At 51.4% G+C, this 25,252-nt stretch overlaps 1 protein-coding gene across 1 annotated transcript in view; it reads left to right on the top strand.

The window, feature by feature from the left end:
- Positions 1-8,180: 8,180 nt before the first annotated feature.
- LOC139239376 (cathepsin L-like) overlaps positions 8,181-25,252 on the top strand; it is a 34,183-nt gene continuing 17,111 nt past the window's right edge. Inside the window, exons 1-4 of the mRNA XM_070868051.1 lie at positions 8,181-8,205; positions 12,106-12,259; positions 19,083-19,149; positions 20,285-20,395. Coding sequence (XP_070724152.1) covers positions 12,158-12,259; positions 19,083-19,149; positions 20,285-20,395 — 280 coding nt within the window. The 5' untranslated portion in view covers positions 8,181-8,205; positions 12,106-12,157. The remainder of the gene's footprint in view (positions 8,206-12,105; positions 12,260-19,082; positions 19,150-20,284; positions 20,396-25,252) is intronic.

The raw sequence follows: 25,252 nt of genomic DNA, 5'->3' as shown, positions 1-25,252 counted from the left end.
AAGGGTGCTGGGAATCGGGAGCTCTCTATACCCAAAAAGGCTGTGGATGCTGGGGGTCAATGGGAGCTTTCAAGGCTGAGATGGAGAGATTTTTGTTGGGTAAGGGTATGAAGAAATATGTATAAGCATTCAAATTCAAAGCATTCAGATATCAGCCATGAGCTGATGTAACCAGTGCGAGGGGCTGAACGGCCTCCTCCTGTTCCTAATATAACAGGCTCGAGGGGCTGAACGGCCTCCTCTTGTTCCTAATGTAACAGGCTCGAGGGGCTGAATGGCCTCCTCCTGTTCCTGTGTAACAGGCTCGAGGGGCTGAATGGCCTCCTCCTGTTCCTAATGTAACAGGCTCGAGGGACTGAATGGCCTCCTCCTGTTCCTAATGTAACAGGCTCGAGGGACTGAATGGCCTCCTCCTGTTCCTATGTAACAGGCTCGAGGGGCTGAATGGCCTCCTCCTGTTCCTAATATAACAGGCTCGAGGGGCTGAACGGCCTCCTCCTGTTCCTATGTAACAGGCTCAAGGGACTGAATGGTCTCCTCTTGTTCCTTTGTAACAGGCTCGAGGGGCTGAATGGCCTCCTTCTGTTCCTTTGTAACAGGTTTGAGGGGTTGAATCACCTCCTACTGTTCCAATGATACAGGTTCAAGGGGCGGAATGGCCTCCTCCTGTTCCTAATGTAACAGGCTCGAGGGGCTGAACGGCCTCCTCTTGTTCTTAATGTAACAGGCTCGAGGGGCTGAATGGCCTCCTCCTGTTCCTGTGTAACAGGCTCGAGGGGCTGAATGGCCTCCTCCTGTTCCTAATGTAACAGGCTCGAGGGACTGAATGGCCTCCTCCTGTTCCTAATGTAACAGGCTCGAGGGGCTGAACGGCCTCCTCTTGTTCTTAATTTAACAGGCTCGATGGGCTGAACGGCCTCCTCCTGTTCCTGTGTAATAGGCTCGAGGGGCTGAACGGCCACCTCCTGTTCCTAATGTAACAGGCTCGAGGGGCTGAATGGCATCCCCCTGTTCCTGTGTAACAAGCTCGAGGGGCCGACTGGACTCCGCCTGATCCAATTTAACAGGCTCGAGGGACTGAATGGCCTTCTCCTGTTCCTGTGTAACAGGCTTGAGGGGCTGAATGGCCTCCTACTGTTACAATGATACAGGCTCAAGGGGCTGAATGGCCAATGCCTGTTCCGATATAAGAGACTCGAGGGGCTGAATGGCCTCCTCCTGTTCCTATGTAACAGGCTCGAGGGGCTGAATGGCCTCCTCCTGTTCCAATGTAACAGGTTCAAGTAGCTTAAAGGCCTCCTCTTGTTCCTAATGTACCAGACTTCAGGGATTGAATGGCCTCCTCCTGTTCCTGTGTAACAGGCTCGAGTGGCTGAATGGCCTCCTCCCATTTCTAGTGTAACAGGCTCCGAGGGGCTGAATGGCCTCCTCCTGTTCCTAATGTAACAGGCTCGAGGGGCTGAATGGCCTCCCCCTGTTCCTAATGTAACAGGCTCGAGGGGTTGAATGGCCTCCTCCTGTTCCAATGTAGCTGGCTCAAGGAGTTTAACGGCCTCCTCCTGTTCCTACTGTAGCAGGCTTGAAGGGCTGAATGGCCTTCTCCTGTTCCTATGTAACAGGCTCGAGTGGCTGAATGGCCTCCTCCTGTTCCTAATGTAACAGGCTCGAGGGGCTGAATGGCCTCCTCCTGTTCCTAATGTAACTGGCTCGAAGGGCTGAATGGCTTTCTCCTGTTCCTATGTAACAAGCTCGAGGGACTGAATGGCCTCCTCCTGTTCCTAATGTAACAGGCTCAAGGGGCTGAATGGATTCCTCTTGTTCCTATGTAACAGGCTCGAGGGGCTGAATGGCCTCCTCCTGTTCCTATGTAACAGGCTCGAGTGGCTGAATGGCCTCCTCCCATTTCTAGTGTAACAGGCTCCGAGGGGCTGAATGGCCTCCTCCTGTTCCTAATGTAACAGGCTCGAGGGGCTGAATGGCCTCCCCCTGTTCCTAATGTAACAGGCTCGAGGGGTTGAATGGCCTCCTCCTGTTCCAATGTAGCTGGCTCAAGGAGTTTAACGTCCTCCTCCTGTTCCTACTGTAGCAGGCTTGAAGGGCTGAATGGCCTTCTCCTGTTCCTATGTAACAGGCTCGAGTGGCTGAATGGCCTCCTCCTGTTCCTAATGTAACAGGCTCGAGGGGCTGAATGGCCTCCTCCTGTTCCTAATGTAACTGGTTCGATGGGCTGAATGGCCTCCTCCTGTTCCTAATGTAACTGGCTCGATGGGCTGAATGGCCTCCTCCTGTTCCTAATGTAACTGGCTCGAAGGGCTGAATCGCTTTCTCCTGTTCCTATGTAACAAGCTCGAGGGACTGAATGGCCTCCTCCTGTTCCTAATGTAAGGCTCGAGGGGCTGAATGGATTCCTCTTGTTCCTATGTAACAGGCTCGAGGGGCTGAATGGCCTCCTCCTGTTCCTATGTAACAGGCTCGAGTGGCTGAATGGCCTCCTCCCATTTCTAGTGTAACAGGCTCCGAGGGGCTGAATGGCCTCCTCCTGTTCCTAATGTAACAGGCTCGAGGGGCTGAATGGCCTCCTCCTGTTCCTAATGTAACAGGCTCGAGGGGCTGAATGGCCTCCTCCTGTTCCTAATGTAACAGGCTCGAGGGGCTGAATGGCCTCCTCCTGTTCCTAATGTAACAGGCTCGAGGGGCTGAATGGCCTCCCCCTGTTCCTAATGTAACAGGCTCGAGGGGCTGAATGGCCTCCTCCTGTTCCAATGTAGCTGGCTCAAGGAGTTTAACGGCCTCCTCCTGTTCCTACTGTAGCAGGCTTGAAGGGCTGAATGGCCTTCTCCTGTTCCTAATGTAACAGGCTTGAGGGGATGAATGGCCTCCTCCTGTTTCTGTGTAACAGGCTCGAGGGGCTGAATGGCCTCCTCCTGTTCCTGTGTAACAGGCTCGACGGGCTGAATAGCCTCCTCCTGTTCCTGTGTAACAGGCTCGACGGGCTGAATGGCCTCCTCCTGTTCCTAATGTAACAGGCTCGAGGGGCTGAATGGCCTCCTCCTGTTCCTAATGTAACAGGCTTGAGGGGCTGAATGGCCTCCTCCTGTTCCTAATGTAACAGGCTCGAGGGACTGAATGGTCTCCTCCAGTTCCTATGTAACACGCTTGAGGGGCTGAATGGCCTCCTCCTGTTCCTAATGTAACCAGCTCGAAGCCTGAATGGCCACCTCCTGTTCCTAATGTAACAGACTCGAGGGGCTGAATGGCCTCCTCCTGTTCGTAATGTAACTGGCTTGAGGGGCTGAATGGCCTTTTCCTGTTCCTAATGGAACAGCCTCGAGAGGTTGATTGGCCTCCTCCTGTTCCTAATGTAACAGGCTTGAGGGGCTGAATGGCCTCCTCCTGTTCCTAATGTAACAGGCTCGAGGGGCTGAATGGCCTCCTCCAGTTCCTATGTAACACGCTTGAGGGGCTGAATGGCCTCCTCCTGTTCCTAATGTAACCAGCTCGAAGCCTGAATGGCCTCCTCCTGTTCCTAATGTAACAGGCTCGAGGGGCTGATTGGCCTCCTCCTGTTCCTAATGTAACAGGCTCGAGGTGCTGAATAGCCTCTTCCTGTTCCTGTGTAACAGGCTCGAGGGGCTGAATGGTCGCCTCCTGTTCCTAATGTAACAGGTTCGATGGGCTGAATGGCCTTCTCCTGTTCCTGTGTAACAGGCTTGAGGGGCTGAATGGCCTCCTACTGTTACAATGATACAGGCTTAAGGGGCTGAATGGCCTATGCCTGTTCCTATATAAGAGACTCGAGGGGCTGAATGGCCTCCACCTGTTCCTAACGTAATAGGCTCGAGGGGCTGAATGACCTCCTCCTGTTCCTATGTAACAGGCTCGAGGGGCTGAATGGCCTCCTCCTGTTCCAATGTAACAGGTTCAAGTAGCTTAAAGGCCTCCTCTTGTTCCTAATGTACCAGACTTCAGGGATTGAATGGCCTCCTCCTGTTCCTGTGTAACAGGTTCGAGGGGCTGAATGGCCTCTTCTTGTTCCTAATGTAACATGCTCGACAGGCTAAATGGCCTCATCCTGTTCCTAATGTAACAGGCTCGAGGGGCTGAATGGCATCCTCCTGTTCCTGTGTAACAGGCTCGAGGGGCTGAATGGCCTCCTCCTGTTCCTAATGTAACAGGCTCGAGGGGTTGAATGGCCTCCTCCTGTTCCAATGTAGCTGGCTCAAGGAGTTTAACGGCCTTCTCCTGTTCCTCCTGTAGCAGGCTTGAAGGGCTGAATGGCCTTCTCCTGTTCCTATGTAACAGGCTCGAGTGGCTGAATGGCCTCCTCCTGTTCCTAATGTAACAGGCTCGATGGGCTGAATGGCCTCCTCCTGTTCCTAATGTAACTGGCTCGAAGGGCTGAATGGCTTTCTCCTGTTCCTAATGTAACAGGCTCGAGGGGCTGAATGGCCTCCTCCTGTTCCTAATGTAACAGGCTCGAGGGGCTGAATGGCCTCCTCCTGTTCCTAATGTAACTGGCTTGAGGGGCTGAATGGCCTCCTCCTGTTCCTGATGTAACAGGCTCGATGGGCTGAATGGCCTCCTCCTTTTCCTGTGTAACAGGCTCGAGGGGCTGAATGGCCTCCTCCTGTTCCTATGTAACACGCTCGAGGGGCTGAATGGCCTCCTCCTGTTGCTATGTAACATGCTCGAGGGGCTGAATGGCCTTCTCCTGTTCCTAATGTAACAAGCTCGAGGGGCTGAATGGCTTCCTCCTTTTCCTGTGTAACAGGCTCGAGGGGCTGAATGGCCTCCTCCTGTTCCTATGTAACACGCTCGAGGGGCTGAATGGCCTCCTCCTGTTCCTAATGTAACTGGCTCGAAGGGCTGAATGGCCTTTTCCTGTTCCTAATGTAACAGGCTTGAGGGGCTGAATGTCCTCCTCCTTTTCCTGTGTAACAGGCTCGAGGGGCTGAATGGCCTCCTCTTGTTCCTATGTAACAGGCTCGAGGGGCTGAATGGCCTCCTCCTGTTTCTGTGTAACAGGCTTGAGGGGCTGAATGGCCTCCTCCTGTTCGTAATGTAACTGGCTCGAGGGGCTGAATGGTCTCCTCCTGTTCCTAATGGAACAGCCTCGAGAGGTTGATTGGCCTCCTCCTGTCCTAATGTAACAGGCTCAAGGGGCTGAATGGCCTCCTCCTTTTCCTGTGTAACAGGCTCGAGGGGCTGAATGGCCTCCTCCTGTTCCTAATGTAACAGGCTTGAGGGGCTGAATGGCCTCCTCCTTTTCCTGTGCAACAGGTTCGAGGGGCTGAATGGCCTCCTCCTGTTCCTATGTAACACGCTCGAGGGGCTGAATGGCCTTCTCCTGTTCCTAATGTAACCAGCTCGAAGCCTGAATGGCCTCCTCCTGTTCCTAATGTAACCGGCTCGAAGGGCTGAATGGCCTTCTCCTGTTCCTAATGTAACAGGTTTGAGGGGCTGAATGGCCTCCTCCTTTTCCTGTGCAACAGGTTCGAGGGGCTGAATGGCCTCCTCCTGTTCCTATGTAACAGGCTCGAGGGGCTGAATGGCCTCCTCCTGTTCCTAATGTAACAGGCTCGAGGGGCTGAATGGCCTTCTCCTGTTCCTAATGTAACAGGTTTGAGGCGCTGAATGGCCTCCTCCTTTTCCTGTGCAACAGGTTCGAGGGGCTGAATGGCCTCCTCCTGTTCCTAATGTAACCAGCTCGAAGCCTGAATGGCCTTCTCCTGTTCCTAATGTAACCAGCTCGAAGCCTGAATGGCCTCCTCCTGTTCCTAATGTAACCGGCTCGAAGGGCTGAATGGCCTTCTCCTGTTCCTAATGTAACAGGTTTGAGGGGCTGAATGGCCTCCTCCTTTTCCTGTGTAACAGGCTCGAGGGGCTGAATGGCCTTCTCCTGTTCCTAATGTAACAGGCTCGAGGGGCTGAATGGCCTCCTCCTTTTCCTGTGTAACAGGCTCGAGGGGCGGAATGGCCTCCTCCTGTTCCTATGTAACATGCTCGAGGGGCTGAATGGCCTCCTCCTGTTCCAATGTAGCAGGCTCAAGGAGCTTAACAGCCTTCTCCTGTTCCTAATGTAACAGTCTTGAGGGGCTGAATGGCCTCCTCCTGTTCCTAATGTAACAGTCTTGAGGGGCTGAATGGCCTCCTCCTGTTCCTAATGTAACAGGCTCCGAGGGGCTGAATGGCTTTCTCCTGTTCCTAATGTAACAGGCTCAAGGGGCTGAATGGCTTTCTCCTGTTCCTAATGTAACAGGCTCGATGGGCTGAATGGTCTTCTCCTGTTCCTGTGTAACAGGCTCGAGGGGCTGAATGGCCTCCTCCTGTTCCTGTGTAACAGGCTCGAGGGGCTGAAGGGCCTCCTCCTGTTCCTAATGTAACAGCCTCGAGGGGTTGATTGGCCTCCTCCTGTTACTGTGTAACAGGCTCGAGGGACTGAATGGCCTCCTCCTGTTCCTGTGTAACAGGCTCGAGGGGCTGAAGGGCCTCCTCCTGTTCCTAATGTAACAGTCTCGAGAGGTTGATTGGCCTCCTCCTGTTCCTGTGTAACAGGCTCGAGGGACTGAATGGCCTCCTCCTGTTCCTGTGTAACAGGCTCGAGTGGCTGAATGGCCTCCTCCTGATCCTGTGTAACAGGCTCGAAGGACTGAATGGCCTCCTCCTGTTCCTGAGTAACAGGCTTGAGGGGCTGAATGGCCTCCTCCTGTTCCTGTGTAACAGGCTCGAGGGGCTGAATGGCCTCTTTGCTGTTGCTAAGTTCCCATGTTCCAATACACTCGCGCTCCCAAGTACAAGCCAGAATATCTGTTACCTCATTCCTGGTCTCCTGATCCAATCCCTCAGCCTTATCCAAAGGGAAGCCAGGGACCAGCTCGGTGGTGAGGACCCTCTTGCTGCTGAGCTCCTCGATGACGGAGGGGACATGAAAGAACGGCTCGTCCTCCTCCAGTTCCCTGCTGAAAGAGGACATCGGTGAGGAGGTGGCAGGCTGCATCCGATTGGCCGAGTGTGGAGGGGGGATGACATGGATACTTTGCACCAGCGGGACAGAATGGGCAGAATGTCTCTCATCTCATCCGAGGTCCCCAACTGGGCCTGGGCTAGGGCCTGTCGTCCAGACATTGATCTCCAGGTTCGAGGCACAGCCTTCACCTGGCCAACTTGCTGCTGCAGTACCGGGTATCCTCCACCAGAGGCAATACTGAAGGAGCGCCGCACTGTCGGAGGGTCAGTACTGAGGGAGCGGCGCACTGTCGGAGGGGCAGTACTTAGAGAGCGCCGCACTGTCCGAGGGGCAGTACTGAGGGAGCGCTGCACTATCGGAGGGTCAGTACTGAGGGAGCGCCGCACTGTCGGAGGGGCAGTACTGAGAGAGCGCCGCACTGTCGGAGGGGCAGTACTGAGGGAGCGCCGCACTGTCGGAGGGGCAGTACTGAGGGAGCGTCGCACTATCGGAGGGGCAGTACTGAGGGAGCGCCGCACTGTCGGGAGGTGCCGTCTTTTGAATGAGACGATCAATCGAGGCCCTGTCTGCCCCCTCGGGTGGGTGTAAAAGATCCCAGGGCACTATTAGAAGAAGAGCAGGGGAGTTCTCCCCGGTGTCCTGGAGCCAATATTCATCCCTGAACCAACATCACTAAAACAGATTATCTGTTCATCACATTGCTGTTTGTGGGAGCTTGCTGCATTTGCTACATTATAACAGTGACTACGCTCCAATAATGACTTCATTGGCAGTGATGCGCTTTGGGACATCCGGAGGTCCTGAAATGCGCTGTAGAAATGCGAGTTCTTTGTTCCATCAAACTAATTGTTAACTTTATTCTTGGTAATTCTGAGGCAAAGTTGTTCGCGCAAAATCCAACTAACGATGGCTTACGTGGTGAACTCTGAGGGGACCCTGTGTCACTGACACAAGGAGCAGGAGTCCAAAGGAACGTGGAGAAAGTGCAGTTAAAAAATGAGGAAGATGGCTGAGCATTTTTTTCAAAATGATAATGCAAATTTTTAACGGCCTGGCTGTTTTTTTCCCCCAGTGTCCAATGCTGTGACGACCTTCTGTGTCTGCAACTCTCCATTGGTCAGTCGACTGAATGGGGTTGGAGGGGGTGGGAGGGAGGGCCCATGCTCATTAGGCTATAAAAGATCCGGTAAGTTCCACCAGTCCATCGAAGCTGCCGGGAGCTGACTGAAGGAGCACTGGTGAGTGAGTGGCCTGGGGCAGATGGACAAGCAGGAGGGTGAGGGGTGGGCTGGGGGAATGGAATGTGCATCAGTCCACAACCAGTTTGCCTGGCTGTCGGCTCAGGACTGACGTGAAGCCCCCTGACCATTGCATAGCCTCGTATCTTTTTCGCGGCAGACTTGACTTCGGGATGGTATGGTGCCAGGGTCAAGGATGTCACCGAGCAGCTGCAGGACATTCTGGGGGGAGAGGGTGAACAGCCAGAGGTCGTGGTCCACATCGGTACCAATGACATAGGTAGAAAAAGGGATGAGGTCCTGCAGGAAGGGTTTTGGGAGCTAGGAGAGAGATTAAAAGTAGTAATCTCCGGGTTACTGCCGGTGCCACGTGCTAATGAGTACAGAAGTAGGAGGATAAAGCAGATGAATGCATGGCTGGAGAGAGGGTGCAGGCGGGAGGGCTTTAGACTCCTGAGGCATTGGGACCGTTTCTGGGGGAGGTGGGACCTGTACAAGCCGGGTGGGTTGCACCTCAGCAGAGCCGGGACCATTATCTCGCGGGAGGGTTTGCTCGTGCTGTTGGGGAGGGTTTAAACTAGCTTGGCAAGGGGGATGGGAACTGGAGAATAGATTCAGTGGGGAGAGAAGCAAAGCTGGAATTGGACAGCAGAAAAGTAGAAAGTGAATTTGGAAGACAGAGGAAACAAGGGCTGGTAAATAGACAACGAGGGAGTTTGGCACCACTAAATGGTATATACTTCAATGCAAGGAGTATATGGAATAAGGCAGATGAGCTGAGAGCACAGATAGACACTTGGGGGTACGATATTATAGCTATAACTGAGACAAGGCTGAAAGAGGGGCAGGTATGGCAGCTCAACATTCCTGGTTACAGGCTTTTCAGACGGGATAGGGAAGGGAGTAAAAAAGGAGGGGGGGGTCACAGTATTAATTAAAGAAACAATTACAGATGTGAGAAGGGATGATATGTTAGAGGGGTCATCAAATGAGACCATATGGTCGAATTGAAGAACAAAAAATGGGTGATCACACTACCGGGAGTGTACTACAGAATCTCAAACAGTCAGAGTGAGATAGAAGAACAAATATGTCGGCAAATTGCTGCAAAGTGCAAAAACTATAGAGCTGTAATAGTGGGGGATTTCAACTACCCGAATATTAACTGGGAAAAAGACAGTGTGAATGGTACAGAGGGTGCGGAATTCCTAAAATGCATTCAGGAGAACTTCTTTAGCCAGTACGTAACAAGCCCAACAAGGGAGGAGGCGGTTCTGGACTTGTTTTGGGGGAATGAAGAGGGGCAGATGGAGGGGGTATCAGTGGGAGAACATTTTGGGGCCAGTGATCGTAATTCAGTAAGATTTAGGGTTGTTATGGAAAAGGACAAAGGTGGACCAGGAAAAAATTTTCTCAATTGGGGAAAAGCCAATTTTGCTGAGCTGAGATGGGATTTGGCCAAAGTGGACTGGAAACGGCTACTTGATGGTAAATCAGTGTCAGAGCAGTGGGAGGCATTCAAGGAGGAGATCCTGAGGGTACAGAGCAAGTATGTTCCCTTAAAGAAGAAGGGTGGGGCTAACAAACCTCGAGCCCCCTGGATGTCAAGGGACATACAGGGTAAGGTAAAGGGAGGCTTACCCTAGGAGTATAAGAAGTGCAGGGGTGCAATTAAAAAAGATATCAGGAAAGCAAAGAGAGAGCATGGAAGAATGTTGGCAAGTAAAATCAGGAAAACCCAAAGATGTTTCATTATTAAGAGCAAGAGGATAACGAGAGAGAGAGAGTGGGGCCTATTAGAGATATAAAGGTAATCTGTGTGTGGAGGCGGAAGACTTGGTGTGGTTTTTAATGAATACTTTGCATCTGTTTTCACAAAAGAGAGGGGCGTGCAGACTTTGCAATGAGGGAGGAGGAGTGAGAGATATTAGATGAAATAAATATAGTGAGAGAGGGAAGTATTAAGGGGCTTAACAGCCTTGAAAATGGATAAAGCGTTTTTGTGACTGGAAGGGTGTTTCCAGGGGGGTTCTGCAGGGCTCAGTGCTGGATCCCTTGCTTTGTGTGGTATACATCAATGACTTGGAGTTGAATGTTGGGGGTACGATTAAGAAGTTTGCAGATGACACTAAAATCGGCCGTGTGGTTGATAATGAGGAAGAAAGCTGCAGACTGCAGGAAGATATCAATCAACTGATCAGGTGGGCAGAACAGTGGCAAATGGAATTCAATCCAGGTAAGTGTGAGGTAGGTCTAGGGAGGGCTAACAAGGCAAAGGAATACACATTAAATGGTAGGACATTGAGAGGTGGATGAACAGAGGGACCTTGGAGTATATGTCCACAGATCCCTGAAGGTGGCAGGCAAGGTAGATAAAGTAGTTCAGAAGGCTTCCGGAATACTTGCCTTTATTAGTCAAGGCACAGAATACAAGAGCAGGGGGGTTATGCTTTAACTGTGTACAACATTGGTTAGGCCACAGCTGGAGTACTGCGTGCAGTTCTGGTCACCACATTACAGGAAAGATGTGATTGCACTGGAGAGGGTACAGAGGAGATTTACGAGGGGAGACCTGATTGAGGTGTATAAAATTATGAGGGGCCTGGATAGAGTGGATAGGACGGACCTGTTTCCCTTGGCAGAGGGGTCAACAACCAGGGGGCACAGATTTAAAGTAATTGGTAGAAGGATCAGAGGGTGGTGGGATCTGGAACTCACTGCCTGAAAGGATGGTAGAGACAGATTATCATCGCATTTAAAAGGTACTTGGGAAGTACCGTAACCTACAGGGCTTCGGACCCAGTGCTTGAAGGTGGGATTAGGCGGGATAGCTCATATCGGCCGGCACTGACATGATGGGTTGAATGGCCTCCTTCTGTGTCATAATTTTCTATGATTCTATGGTCTGAGCCTAGTGTCAGCTTGGCTCAGTCGGTAACACTCTCTCTCCTCCGCGCCAGAGGTTGGTGGGTTCCAGCCTCACTGTAGACACTTGCGACCATAATCTAGGTTAACATTCCACTGTTGTACTGCTCCTCTGACAGTGCGGCGCTCCTTCAGTACTGCCCCTCCGACAGTGCGGCACTCCATCAGTACTGCCCTTCCGACAGTGCGCGCTCCCTCAGTACTGCCCCTCCGACAGTGTGGCGCTCCCTCAGTACTGCCCCTCCAACAGTGTGGCGCTCCCTCAGTACTGCCCCTCCGACAGTGCGGCGCTCCCTCAGTACTGGCCCTCTGACAGTGCAGCGGTCCCTCAGTACTGCCCCTCCGACAGTGCGGCACTCCATCAGTACTGCCCTTCCGACAGTGCGGCGCTCCCTCAGTACTGCCCCTCCGACAGTGCGGCGCTCCCTCAGTACTGCTCCTCCGACAGTGCGGCGCTCCTTCAGTACTGCCCCTCCGACAGTGCGGCACTCCCTCAGTACTGCCCCTCCGACAGTGCGGCACTCCATCAGTACTGCCCTTCCGACAGTGCGGCGCTCCCTCAGTACTGCCCCTCCGACAGTGCGGCACTCCCTCAGTACTGCCCCTCCGACAGTGTAGCACTCCTTCAGTACTGCCCCTCCGATAATGCGGCGCTCCCTCAGTACTGCCCCTCCGACAGTGCGGCGCTCCCTCAGTACTGCCCCTCCGACAGTGCGGCGCTCCCTCAGTACCGCCCCTCCGACAGTGCAGCACTCCCTCAGTACCGCACTGGGAGTGTCAGCCTCGAATTTTGTGTTCAAGTCTCTGAGTGGGACTTGAACCCATGACCTTCAGACCCAGAGATGAGGGAGAGATACCAACTGAGTCACGGCTGAATATTCTGCAGCTGGAAGTGATCTGATTAGAGGAGCAGGTTTGTTGAATCTGAGACCCCCTTTTCACGTTACTAAAACATATTCTGTTTCATGTTCCCAGGAAAGATTTCTCTCTTGAACGATCTGTGTGGCTAGCTCCGACCCCTCACACCATGTTCAGACTCGCTATAGTCTGCCTCACCATCACCTGCAGCCTCTTACAGTCAGAGGCTATAAACCAAGGACCTTATTTGGAAGATGAAGATGAAGACAGAGTGAGTACTCAAACCGCCTAGAACTTTGGCAGTGAACATAAGAAATAGGAGCAGGAGTCGGCCATTCGGCCCCTCGAGCCTGCTCTGCCATTCACTAAGATCATGACTGATCTGATCATGGACTCAGCTCCACTTCCCCGCCCGCTCCCCATAACCCTTTACTCCCTTATCGCTCAAAAATCTGTCTATCTCCACCTTAAATATATTCAATGACCCAGCCTCCACAGCTCTCTGGGGCAGGGAATTCCACAGATTTAAAACCCTCTGAGAGAAGAAATTCCTCCTCATCTCAGTTTTAAATGGGCGGCCCCTTATTCTGAGATTATACCCCTGAGTTCTAGTTTCCCCCATCAGTGGAAACATTCTCTCTGCATCCACCTTGTCGAGCCCCCTCAGAATCTTATATGTTTCAATAAGATCACCTCTCATTCTTCTAAACTCCAGTGAGTACAGGCCTAACCTGCTCAACCTTTCTTCATAAGTCAACCCCCTCATCTCAGGTATCAATCTCGTGAACCTTCTCTGAACTGCCTCCAATGCAAGTGTATCCCTCCTTAAATAAGGAGACCAAAACTGCTTTTGCAAATGCAACCACAACTTGCATGTATATAGCTCCTATAACATAGTAAAACGTCCCACAGGATGTTATCAGACAAAATTTGACACCGAGCCACATAAAGAGATATTACGACAAGTATATCCTTCCTTAAATACCGAGACCAAAACTGTATGCAGTACTCACCAATGCCCTGTACAGGTGTAACAAGACTTCTCTGCTCTTATACTCTATTCCCCCTTGCAATAAAGACCAACATTCCATTTGCCTTCCTAATTACTTGCTGTACCTTCATACTAACCTTTTGTGATTCATGTACAAGGATCCCCAGATCCCTCTGTACAGCTGCATTTTGTAATCTCTCCCTATTTAAATCATAATTTGCTTTTTTATTTTCCTACCAAAGTGGATAACCTCACATTTTCCCACATTATACTCCATCTGCCAAATGTTTGCCCGCTCACTGAGCCTGTCTATATTTCCTTTGCAGATTCTTTGTGTCCTCCTCACAACTTGCTTTCCCACCCAACTTTGTATCATCAGCAAACTTGGCTACATTACACTCGGTCCCTTCATCCAAGTCATTAATATAGATTGTAAATAGTTGAGGCCCCAGCACCGATCCCTGCGGCACCCCACTAGTTACAGAAAGCGGGCGCTAAACGCCCTCGAATATGGCGGGCAGGAAGCGCACGCTCACTGCGAGCAGGAAGTGCACCGCCCGCCATATTGGTAAAGGCCAAGGAATCGGCCCACACTTGCAACAGACTTCAGGCCTCTTTGCATATGAAATTTTTGACACCCGTGCGCAAAATCAGGAAAGCCAGGCCTACATGTGGCCTAGCAAGTGGTCCATAAATCCTGATCTGGTCGCCCCTGTCTGGCCTCTCGGGTGGATGTAAAAGATCCCACGGCTGCTATTGGAAGAGCAGCAGGGAAGTTCTCCCCGCTAGGCTGGCCCAGTATTTATACTGCATGCAGTGATACCACAAGGCCCTCCCAGCATGGAGATGATTGGGTAATTCCCCCGTCAATCACGCCTGTTGTAAGGGATTGGGATTGATTTTACGCACATGATTTGTGTTCTGTAACTATCCTCCATTCACTGCCCTAGCCTGCTTTGATCGGGAGACTTTGCTGTAGTTTCAATCATGAGTTCTGTTTTCTGCAGGTCCTGGAGGCTTTGCTTAACTAGCCTCTGTTTGCTGCAAACTATACTGCTGGCTGTGAGTCCTGCTGTAAGTCCCGCCCCACCCCCCACTCATTGGCTGGCACAGTGGTGTCAATGGACACTCCACAATATTTATCCCTCAACCAATGTCACTAAAAACACATCATCTGGTCATTATCACATTGCTGTTTGTGGGAGCTTGCTGTGCGCAAGGTGGCTGCCGCGTTTCCCACATTACAACAGTGACTGCACTTCGGAAGTGATTCATTGGCTATAAAGCGCTTTGAGATGCCCTGAGGCTGTGAAAGGCGCTATAGAAGCGCAAGTCTCTTTGTTATTGCTATATCTGGCCTATGTTCTTAAGGGAACTGGAATATATTGGCCCTGAAATTCCGTTCGAGCTCTTCCCGCAGGCAAACGACAGAAAAAGAGAAAAAAGATGCGCACTTACCTGTTGCTGCCCATTGGAACTTCCGAGCCTGAGGCCTCCCGTGACTGCGTGTCACAGCGCATGCACGTGGGGACGTGCGCAGGCCGGAAGCTGCAGACAGCAGCCAATCAGGTGTAGTATAGATTCTCATTCATAGTAATAGTTCCGTAAGTCCAGAACGCCTATTACTATGAATGAGAAACACCCCCCCCCCCAACACCCAAAACACAATAAAAAATAGAAAATAAACTACTTATTAACATTCATTTAAATTAAAGTTATTATAAAAATAAAATTTCCCGACTTTTTAAAAAGTTTTTTAAATTAAGCCTTAAAATAAACTTAGCATAGTGGGGAGGGTTTTTAACAATGAAATGTGTTTTTATAACTTTATTTTAAAATGTTTGTGTGTATTTTTAAACACTTGCGCCTGTAACAGTAGACTATACGCCTGCTTTTTCAGGCGCAAGATTTTTGAGGACATTTGCTGGGCAAGATATCCATAAATATCGGAAATCTTGCCCTGCAAGTGTCCTCGCTCCCGCTCTGCGTTGCATCTGTCAAGCCAGAAACTTGACAGATTGGAAAAGCCTGTTTTCAGCGCATGTGCATTGCGTTTTATCCGATGCCTTCCCGGGTCCGTAGAAACTTCGTACAGACCCGGGACATTGGAATTTCAGGGTCATTGAGCGTGTAAATTTTAGTATGTCCAATGATGGCTGCTGTCCAGGAAAAGGGGGGGTGCAACGAGACCTGAGTGTCATGGTACATCAGTCATTGAAAGTTGGCATGCAGGTACAGCAGGCAGTGAAGAAGGCAAATGGTATGTTGGCATTCATAGCTAGGAGATTTGAGTATAGGAGCAGGGAGGTCTTATTGCAGTTGTACAGAGCCTTGGTGAGGCCTCACCTTGAATATTGTGTACAGTTTTGGTCTCCTAATCTGAGGAAGGACATTTTTGGTATTGAGGGAGTGCAGCAAAGATTCACCAGACTGATTCCCGGGATGGCAGGACTGACATATGAAGAAAGACTGGATGACTAGGCTTATATTCACTGGAATTTAGAAGAATGTGAGGGGATCTCATCGAAACATAGGTTAGATGCAGGAAGAATGTTCCTTATGTTGGAGAAGTCCAGAACCAGGGGTCACAGTCTAAGGATAAGGGGTAAGCCATTTAGAACTGAGATGAGGAGAAACTTCTTCACTCAGAGAATTGTTAACCTGTGGAATTCTCTACCACAGAAAGTTGTTGAGGCCAGTTCGTTAGATATATTTAAAAGGGATTTAGATGTGGCCCTTACGGCTAAAGGGATCAAGGGGTACGGAGAGAAAGCAGGAATGGGGTACTGAAGTTGCATGATTAGCCATGATCATATTGAATGGTGGTTCAGGTTCAAAGGGCCGAATGGCCTACTCCGGCACCTATTTTCTATGTTTGTGCGTAGTTGTGGTTTCTTGGAGCTTGCTTAGGGGAGTTGGATAGGAGATTTCCACAGCTTTTCCTGGAAAATAGCCCCAAAGTTTTTCTCACCCACCCCAGCAATGAACATTACGAGCTGTTTGGGATGGAGGGGGCCACAAGACAGCAGCATAAGAACATAAGAAATAGGAGGAGTCGGCCATTTGGCCCCTCGAGCCTGCTCCGTCATTCAATACGATCATGGCTGGTCTGATCCTGGTCTCAACTCCACTTCCCCGCCTGCTCCCCTGCATCTAAAGAATAGGGCAACATCAATGAGCCTGAAAGGCATCTCTCCCCTTTCATTGTGTATGTGAAGTAATGTGTCAGCTGTGGTTCAGTGAGTAGCACTCTCGTCTCTGGGTCAGAAGGTTGTGGGTTCAAGTCTGTAATGTATGCACGTGTGAGTATGGCTCATAGGTTTGTAGAGCTGTTGGATTGTGAGTGGCTTAGCCAGTCACATGATATTCACAAGACTCAATAAAACCTGTCAGTTGAGTATAGGTCATCCACGATGAGGTATGCAGTTGTGAGCCTGGTGGATGAACCGGTAATGTGTAGTGTGATTGTTAAACCTTTGATAATAAACCAATTAGCTCTTAGTAGCAATGTGTTGTTATAAATTCTTAAGCAAAGAACCCATGAAGCAAATACATTATAAAGTCCAACTCCAGAGACTTGATACACAAAAATCTAGACTGACACTCCCAGTGCAGGACCGAGGGAGCGCCGCACTGTCGGAGGGGCTGTACTGAGGGAGTGCCGCACTGTCGGAGGGGCAGTACTGAGGGAGTGCCGCACTGTCGGAGGGGCAGTACTGAGGGAGTGCCGCACTGTTGGAGGGGCTGTCCTGAGGGAGCCCTGCACTGTTGAAGGGGCAGTACTGATGGAGCTCCGTACTAACGGAGGGGCTGTGCTGAGGGAGTGCTGCACTGTTGGAGGGGCAGTACTGAGGGAGTGCCGCACTGTCGGAGGGGCTGTCCTGAGGGAGCCCTGCACTGTTGGAGGGGCAGTACTGATGGAGCTCCGTACTAACGGAGGGGCAGTACTGAGGGAGCGCCGCACTGTTGGAGGGGCAGTGCTGATGGAGCTCCGTACTAACGGAGGGGCAGTACTGAGGGAGCGCCGCACTGTTGGAGGGGCAGTACTGATGGAGCTCCGTACTAACGGAGGGGCAGGACTGAGGGAGCGCCGCACTGTTGGAGGGGCAGTGCTGAGGGAGCCCAGCACTGTCGAGGGGCAGTACTGAGGGAGCGCTGCACTGTCGGAGAGGCAGTACTGAGGGAGTGCTGCACTGTTGGATGGCAGTACTGAGGGAGCACTGCACTGTCGGTGGTGCCGACATTCAGATGAGACGTTAAAGCAAGGACCCATCTGCCCTCTCAGATGGATACAAAAGATCCCACAGTCTCTATTGGACGGAGAGCAAGGGGAGTTCTCCCTGGTGTCCTTGGGGTCAATATTTATCCCTCAACCAACATAACAAAACAGATGATCCAATGATTATCACATTGCTGTTTGTGGGGGCTTCCTGTGTGCAAATTGGCTGTCGCATTTCCCACATTACAACAGTGAACTACACTTCAAAAAGTACTTCATTGGCTGTAAAGCGCTTTGGGACAGCAAATAGGCCCAGCGTCATTGAGTCTGAATATTAAACACTTGCACCCAGAGTACCTGAGAAAATTCCTTGTGTATGTGGAGTAATGTGTCAGCCGTGGCTCAGTGAGTAGCACTCTCGCCTCTGGGTCAGAAGGTTGTGGGTTCAAATGTGTAATGTATGCACGTGTGAGTATGCTCACTGGTTTGTAGAGCTGTTGGATTGTGAGTGGCTTAGCCAGTCATGTGATGTTCACAAGACTCAATAAAACCCCAGTCAGTTGGGCTTTACACTGGCTTCTGAACAAAATAACAGAAAGACAGCTGAAGCTCCCTCCCGCCCCCTTTATTCGAGGGGTCATGGAGGCCGATTAACTTGGCGTAACCGGGGTGACAACTAGGAGCCGACCTGATCACATGGCCCGGCATTACTGCGCCCAGCCCATGGGGGAACAGGTAACATTCAGGACATTGGTTCAGTTTAAAGGTTAGGGTCTTCAAGAAAGACTTGCATTTCTACAGTGCCTTTCACAATCTCAGGACGTCCCAAAGTGTTTCACAACAATCAAAGTATGTTTGGAGTGTAGTCACTGTTCTAATGTAGGAATCGCAGCAGGCAATTTACGCACAGCAAGCTCCCACAAACAGCAATGTGATAATGACCAGATAATCTGTTTCAGTGATGTTGGTTGAGGGATAAATATTGGCCTAGGACACCGAAGAGAACTCCCCTGCTCTTCTTCCAATAGTGCCCGTGGGATCTTTTACACCCACCTGAGAGGGCAGACGGGGCCTCGGTTTAGTGTCTCATCCGAAACACATGGCACCTCAGACAGTACAGCGCTCCCTCAGTACTGCCCCTCTGACAGTGCGGCGCTCCCTCAGTACTGCCCCTCCGACAGTGCGGCGCTCCCTCAGTACTGCCCCTCCGACAGTGCGGCGCTCCCTCAGTACTGCTCCTCCGACAGTGCGGCGCTCCCTCAGTACTGCCCCTCCGACAGTGCGGCGCTCCCTCAGTACTGCCCGTCCGACAGTGCGGCGCTCCCTCAGTACTGCCCCTCCGACAGTGCGGCACTCCCTCAGCACTGCCCCTCCGACAGTGCGGCACTCTCTCAGTACTGACCCTCCGACAGTGTGGCGCTCCCTCAGTACTGCCCCTCTGACAGTGCGGCACTCCCTCAGCACTGCGCTTCCGACAGTGCGGCACTCCCTCATCACTGCCCTTCCGACAGTGCGGCACTCCCTCAGCACTGCCCCTCCGACAGTGCGGCACTCTCTCAGTACTGACCCTCTGACAGTGTGGCGCTCCCTCAGTACTGCCCCTCTGACAGTGTGGCACTCCCTCAGCACTGCCCTTCCGACAGTGCGGCACTCCCTCAGCACTGCCCCTCCGACAGTGTGGCACTCCCTCAGTACTGCCCTTCCGACAGTGCGGAACTCCCTCAGTGCAGAACTCCCTCAGTACTGACCCTTCCCACAATGTGGCATCCCCTCAACACTGCACTGGAGTGTTCTTCTGACCCAGAGGCAAGAGTGGTCCCATTGAGCCACGACTGACAGGATTCTCTGACTGGGAACTGATTGCTCTTTGTTCCATTGCCCCAGGTACAGATGAGGTCCCAATTCGAGAAGTTTAAAGCGATGTACAACAAGGACTATGAAGACCTTGAAGGTAAGAGTCCCACCTACTCTATTCAGTCATCCCTCCATGAAGCAGGAAGGCCCCAGTTTGACCCCTGACCTGTGCTTAATTAACGCATCGCGGGCAGGCTGAGACAGCATAGCCACTGGTTTCATTGAGCTTGGGGTTGGGAAATTAAATATCACCGAGCGTTCCCACTCCTGATCCCTATCTCCCAGTGTTCCCACTCCTGATCCCTATCTCCCAGTGTTCCCGTTCCTGTTCCCTATCTCCCAGTGTTCCCACTCCTGATCCCTATCACCCAGTGTTCCCACTCCTGATCCCTAACTCACAGTGTTCCCACTCCTGCTCCCAGTGTTCCCATTCCTGATCCCTATCACCCAGCATTCAGTTTCCTGATCCCTATCTCCCAGTGTTCATGTTCCTGATCCCTATCACCCAGTGTTCCCACTCCTGATCCCTAACTCACAGTGTTCCCACTCCTGCTCCCAGTGTTCCCATTCCTGATCCCTATCACCCAGCATTCAGTTTCCTGATCCCTATCTCCCAGTGGTCCTACTCCTGATCCCTATCTCCGAGTGTTTCCACTCCCGATCCCTATCTTCCAGTGTTCACGCTCTTGATCCCTACCTCTCAGTGTTCCCACTCCTGATCCCTATCTCCCAGTGTCCCCACTCCTGATCCCTACCTCCCAGCGTTCCCACTCCTGATCCTTATTTCCCAGTGTTCCCACTCTTGATCCCTACCTCAGTGTTCACGCTCCTGATCCCCTTTTGCCAAGGTTCCCATTCCTGTTCCCAGCGCCCAGTGTTCCCACTCCCGGCCCCTGCTGGGAAGTGCATGTGTCTGAACGGTCCACTGGGACCACAACTTGGCTCATGCGTCTTGACATTGGCCGCTGACCCTCACTGCAAGGACTCGCACGTGATAGAGTGCGGGAGTGAGGTATTGGAGGGCCGCTAGAATCTAAGGAAAGGTTCCCTGGCGTTATTCACGCCATTGGGAGAGAAGGTGAAACAACTGTTGGGGAGGCCGATGGAAATGGAAATTGAGGGAACGGTGTATGATTGGATCCGTTTTAAACTCTCACCGATAGATAAGTTAATTTGGCCACCCCAGCCGCCCACGCTGACACTTTTTTCTCTTGATCTTGATGTGATTGTAGAGGAGAACCGGTTCAACATCTTCGTGGAGAATATGGAGAAAGCCAAAAGGATGCAGGAACAAGACAGAGGGACTGCCGTGTATGGAATGAATAAATTCAGCGACATGTCAGGTAAGGGCAAAAATGGGCTCAGTGGCAGGACTTACTGGAGGGATCTCTCCCGGTGCCATGCTGGGCAAGGGACAGTGCCACGTGCAATGATGAGCCGTACTGACCACGATAGGCCAACGCCTGGGCACTGATCTGTGTTAGGAGACCTGACCTAGCCTGGAATAAGAGCATAAGAAATAGGAGCAGGAGTAGGCCATTCGGCCCCTCGAGCCTGCTCCGCCATTCAATAAGATCACGGCTGATCTGATCATGGACTCAGCTCCACTTCTCCGCCCTCTCCTCATAACCCTTGACTCCCCTTATAGTTCAAAAATCTATGTCTATTTCCACCTTAAATATATTCAATAACCAAGCCTCCACAACGCTCTGGGGTGGAAAATTCCAAAGATCCACGGCCCTCTGAGAGAAGAAATTCCTCCTTGTTTCCATTTTAAATGGGCGACCCCAAAATTGGCAATAGGGGTCTACAGCTGTGGTCAAGTAACATACGGGGTATGGTAGTATATGTTACAGAGGCCTGGACTGATGATCAGGAGACACGAGTTCAAATCTGGGGAATTTAAATTCAGTTAATTAAATACATCTGGAATAAAAAGCTAGTATCAGTAATGGTGACCATGAAACTACCGGGTTGTCGAAAAAAACCCAACTGGTTCATGAATGTCCCTTTAGGGAAGGAAATCGGCTGTCCTTACCCGGTCTGGCCTATATGTGACTCCAGACCCATAGCAATGTGGTTTACTCTTAACTGCCCTCTGAAATGGCCCAGCGAGACACTCAGTTATACACAACCACTATGACAAAGTTGGCACTGTGTGGGGGCACCATCACCACACGGACTGCAGCGGTTCAAGAAGGCGGCTCACCACCACCTTCTCAAGGGGCAATTAGGGACGGGCAATAAATGCTGGGCCTTTGCCAGCTCCCGTGAATGAACAAATAAAAAAAATGCTGTCACGTTCTTACACATGGGATGGAGTCAAATTCTTGTATTTGCTACGACGAATAAAGATATATATACATATTTAAACACATAGAAACACAGTGAGGGTATAAGACTGAAACAGGCCATTCAACCTAACCAGCCCGTGCTGGTGTTTACCGTCCATGCAAGCAAATCATAGAAATTTACGGCACAGGAGGCCATTCGGCCCATCGTGTCCACGCCGGCCAACCAAGAGCTACCCGGCCTAATCACACTTTATAGCTCTCGGTCCGTAGCCCTGGAGGTTACAAGTGCACATCCAAGTACTGTTTAAATGTGGTGAGGGTTTCTGCCTCTACCACCCTTTCAGGCAGTGAGTTCTGCCCCAGACCCCCACCACCCTCTGGGTGAAGACATTTCCCCTCAAATCCCCTCTAAACCTCCCCCCTATTACTTTAAATCTGTGCCCCCTGGTTGTTGACCCCTCTGCCAAGGGAAACAGGTCCGTCCTATCCAGGCCCCTCATAATTTTACACACCTCAATCAGGTCTCCCCTCAGCCTCCTCTGTTCCAAAGAAAACAGACCCAGCCTATCCAATCTTTCCTCATCGCTAAAATTCTCCAGTCCAGGCAACATCCTCGTAAATCGCTCTGTACCCTCCCCAGTGTGATAATCTCCATCACATTTACCTGCCCTGTTCCCATATCCCTTCAACCGTCGCCCCCCCCCCACCCACCCCGCCACTGCCCCTCCTCTTTGATCTGATCTTGAATGTTGACACAGTTTCTGCCTCAGCCACTAACCCCGGGAATGACTGCCACTGCCTCACAACTCTGTGTGTGTGTGTGTGTGAAGAAGTCTCCTGTCCTCTCTTCTAACCCTCTTCCATTTAATCTTGTATCTAACATAAGAACATAAGAAATAGGAGCAGGAGTCGGCCATTCGGCCCCTCGAGCCTGCTCCGCCATTCAACAAGATCATGGCAGATCTGATCATGGACTCAGCTCCACTTCCCCGCCCGCTCCCCATAACCCTCAACTCCCTTATCGCTCAAAAATCTGTCTATCTCCACCTTAAATATATTCAATGACCCAGCCTCCACAGCTCTCTGGGGCAGAGAATTTCAAAGATTCATAACCCTCTGAGAGAAGAAATTCCTCCTCATCTCAGTTTTAAACGCGCGATCCCTTATTCTGAAACCAAGGCCCGTAGTTCTAAATTCCCCCACGAGGGGAAACATCCTCTCTGCATCTACCCTGTCCAGCCCTCTCAGAATCTTATATGTTTCAATAAGATCACCTCTCATTCTTCTAAACTCCAATGAGTAGAGGCCCAACCTGCTCAACCTTTCCTCATAAGATAACCCCCTCATCCCCAGAATCAACCGAGTGAACCTTCTCTGAACTGCCTCCAATGCAAGTATATCCCTTCGTAAATACGGAGACCAAAACTGTACACAGTACTCCAGGTGTGGCCTCACCAATACCCTGTACAGCTGTAGCAGGACTTCTCTGCTTTTATACTTCATCCCTCTTGCAATAAAGGCCAACACTCCATTTGCCTTCCTGATTACTTACTCTCTCGCCCCGTTAAGCTTTAAGTATAAAATGGTGTTTCATCAAAGGCAGGGATTCTATCTCCTTGAATGAGGGTCACTTGGAAATGCCCACAGTATGGGACTGTACCTCAGCCTGAAGCCGTAGGCTTCAGGAGAGGAGAGCACAGACAGTGCAATGTGAGAACCCACTTACTACAGCACAGAACAGGACAAAATCCGACAGGTTCCTATACAATAAAGACTTGCAATTATGTCGTGACTTTCCCCACTTCAGGAAATCCTAAAGCTTTACAGCCAATGAAGTAGCTTTTGGAGTGTAGTCACTGTTGTAATGTAGAAAACGTGGCAGCGAATTTGCGCACAGCAAGCTCCCACACACAGCAATGTGATAATGACCAGATAATCTGTTTTAGTGATGTTGATTGAGGGATAAATATTGGCCCCAGGACACCGGGGAGAACTCCCCCTGCTCTTCTTCCAATAGTGCCATGGAATCTTTTACGTCCAAGTAAGAGAGCAGACGGGGCTTCGGTTTAACGTCTCATCTGAAAGACGGCACCCTCCAACAGTTGCGTGCTCCCTCAGTACTGCCTCTCCGACAGTGCGGCGCTCCCTCGGTACCGCACCTCTGACAGTGTGGCACTCCCGCAGTACTGCCCCTCTGACAGTGCGGCACTCCCGCAGTACTGCCCCTTCAACAGTGCGGCACTCCCGCAGTACTGCCCCTCCGACAGTGCGGCACTCCATCACCTCCCACCTGTGCTCGCTGCCCCGCGTCCTAACTCGCACCGAGTCCCGCTCACCCATCACCCCCCACCTGTGCTCACTGCCCCGTGTCCTAACTTGCACCGAGTCCCACTCACCCATCACCCCACACCTGTGCTCACTGCCCCGTGTCCTAACTCGCACCGAGTCCCACTCACCCATCACCCCCTGTGCTTGCTGATCTACATTGGCTCCCGGTCTGGCAATGCCTCGATTTCAAAATTCTTACCCTCGTATTCAAATCAATCCATGGCCCTCGCTCTCTCCCTATCTCTGTAACCTCCTCCAGCCACCGAGATCTCTGCGCTCCTCTAATCCTGCCCTCTTGAGCATCCCCGATTTCTATCGCTCCAGCATCGGTGGCCATGCCTTCAGCTGCCTGGGCCCCAAGCTCTGGAATTCCCTCCCTAAACCTCTCCGCCTCTCTCTCCTCCTTTAAGACGCCCCTTAACACCCACTTCTTTGACCAAGCTTTTGGTCACCTGCCCTAATTCCCCCCAGACGAAATTTCTCTTCATCTCCGTTTTAAATGGGCGACGCCTTATTCTGAAACTATGCCCCCTAGTTCCAGATTCCCCCATGAGGGGAAACATCCTCTCTGCATCTACCCTGTCGAATCCCCGTTTTCTTAAATGTTTCAATAAGATCACCTCTCATCCCTAGCATCATGCTAGAAAATCTCCTCTTTAACCTTCTCTGCTCTGAGTGAACAATCCCAGTTTCTCCAGTCTCCCCACATAACCTGCTAAAGCCCTATTCAGTCAGCGCCTCACTGCCAATCTGGCGACCCTCGATAACCCAGGGACACAGAGTGCCACAGCGCCTGGTCTTCCCTCAAGGCCTCCATATCAGCACCTGTGAAGAGATGCTCAGTCACTCGACCAGGAAACACCAAGACTGGTTCGACGAGAATGACCAGGAGATCAGGAGCTAATTAACGGCAAACGCAACCCAACACGAGAGCAAGAAAGCAGCTCCACGGATGGCTGAAGGCCGAGGTCCAACAAAAAACCCGCGACCTAAAGAATAGATGGTGGGTGGAGAAAGCGCAGGAAATCCAGCAGCTATCTGACGACCACGATGTGCGAGGATTCCTCAGCGCAGTCAAGACCACCTACGGCCCAAGCACCCAGGGGCCTACCCCACTGCTGGCCAAGAACGGTGAGGTACTCATCAAGGACACAGAGGCAGTCAGTGCCCGCTGGAAGGAGCATTTCGAAGATCTCCTTCACCGAGAGACTGCCTTCGCCACGACTGTCCTCAACTCCATCCCACAATATACTACCCACTAGCATTTCAGCACAACCCCAGCCCGGCACGAGGTAGAAAAGGCCATCTAACAACCGAAGAATAACAAGGCAACAGGAGCAGATGGAATTCCCGCCAAAGCACTAAACCATGGCGGAGAAGCACTTTCGGCACGAATACACAACCTCATTTCTTGTAGCTGGAAGGAGGAGAGCATGCCAGGAGATCTCAGGGACACCGTAATCGTGACCATCTTCAAAAAGTGGGACAAGTCCGACTGCGGTAACTGCAGAGGAATCTCCCTGCTGTCGGCCACAGGGAAAATCATTGCAAGAATCCTCCTCAATCGTCTTCTCCCTG

This window comes from Pristiophorus japonicus, chromosome 27 (assembly GCF_044704955.1).
Source record: "Pristiophorus japonicus isolate sPriJap1 chromosome 27, sPriJap1.hap1, whole genome shotgun sequence".
Lineage (NCBI taxonomy): Eukaryota > Metazoa > Chordata > Chondrichthyes > Pristiophoridae > Pristiophorus > Pristiophorus japonicus.
This window is presented reverse-complemented; position numbering and strand designations above follow the sequence as displayed.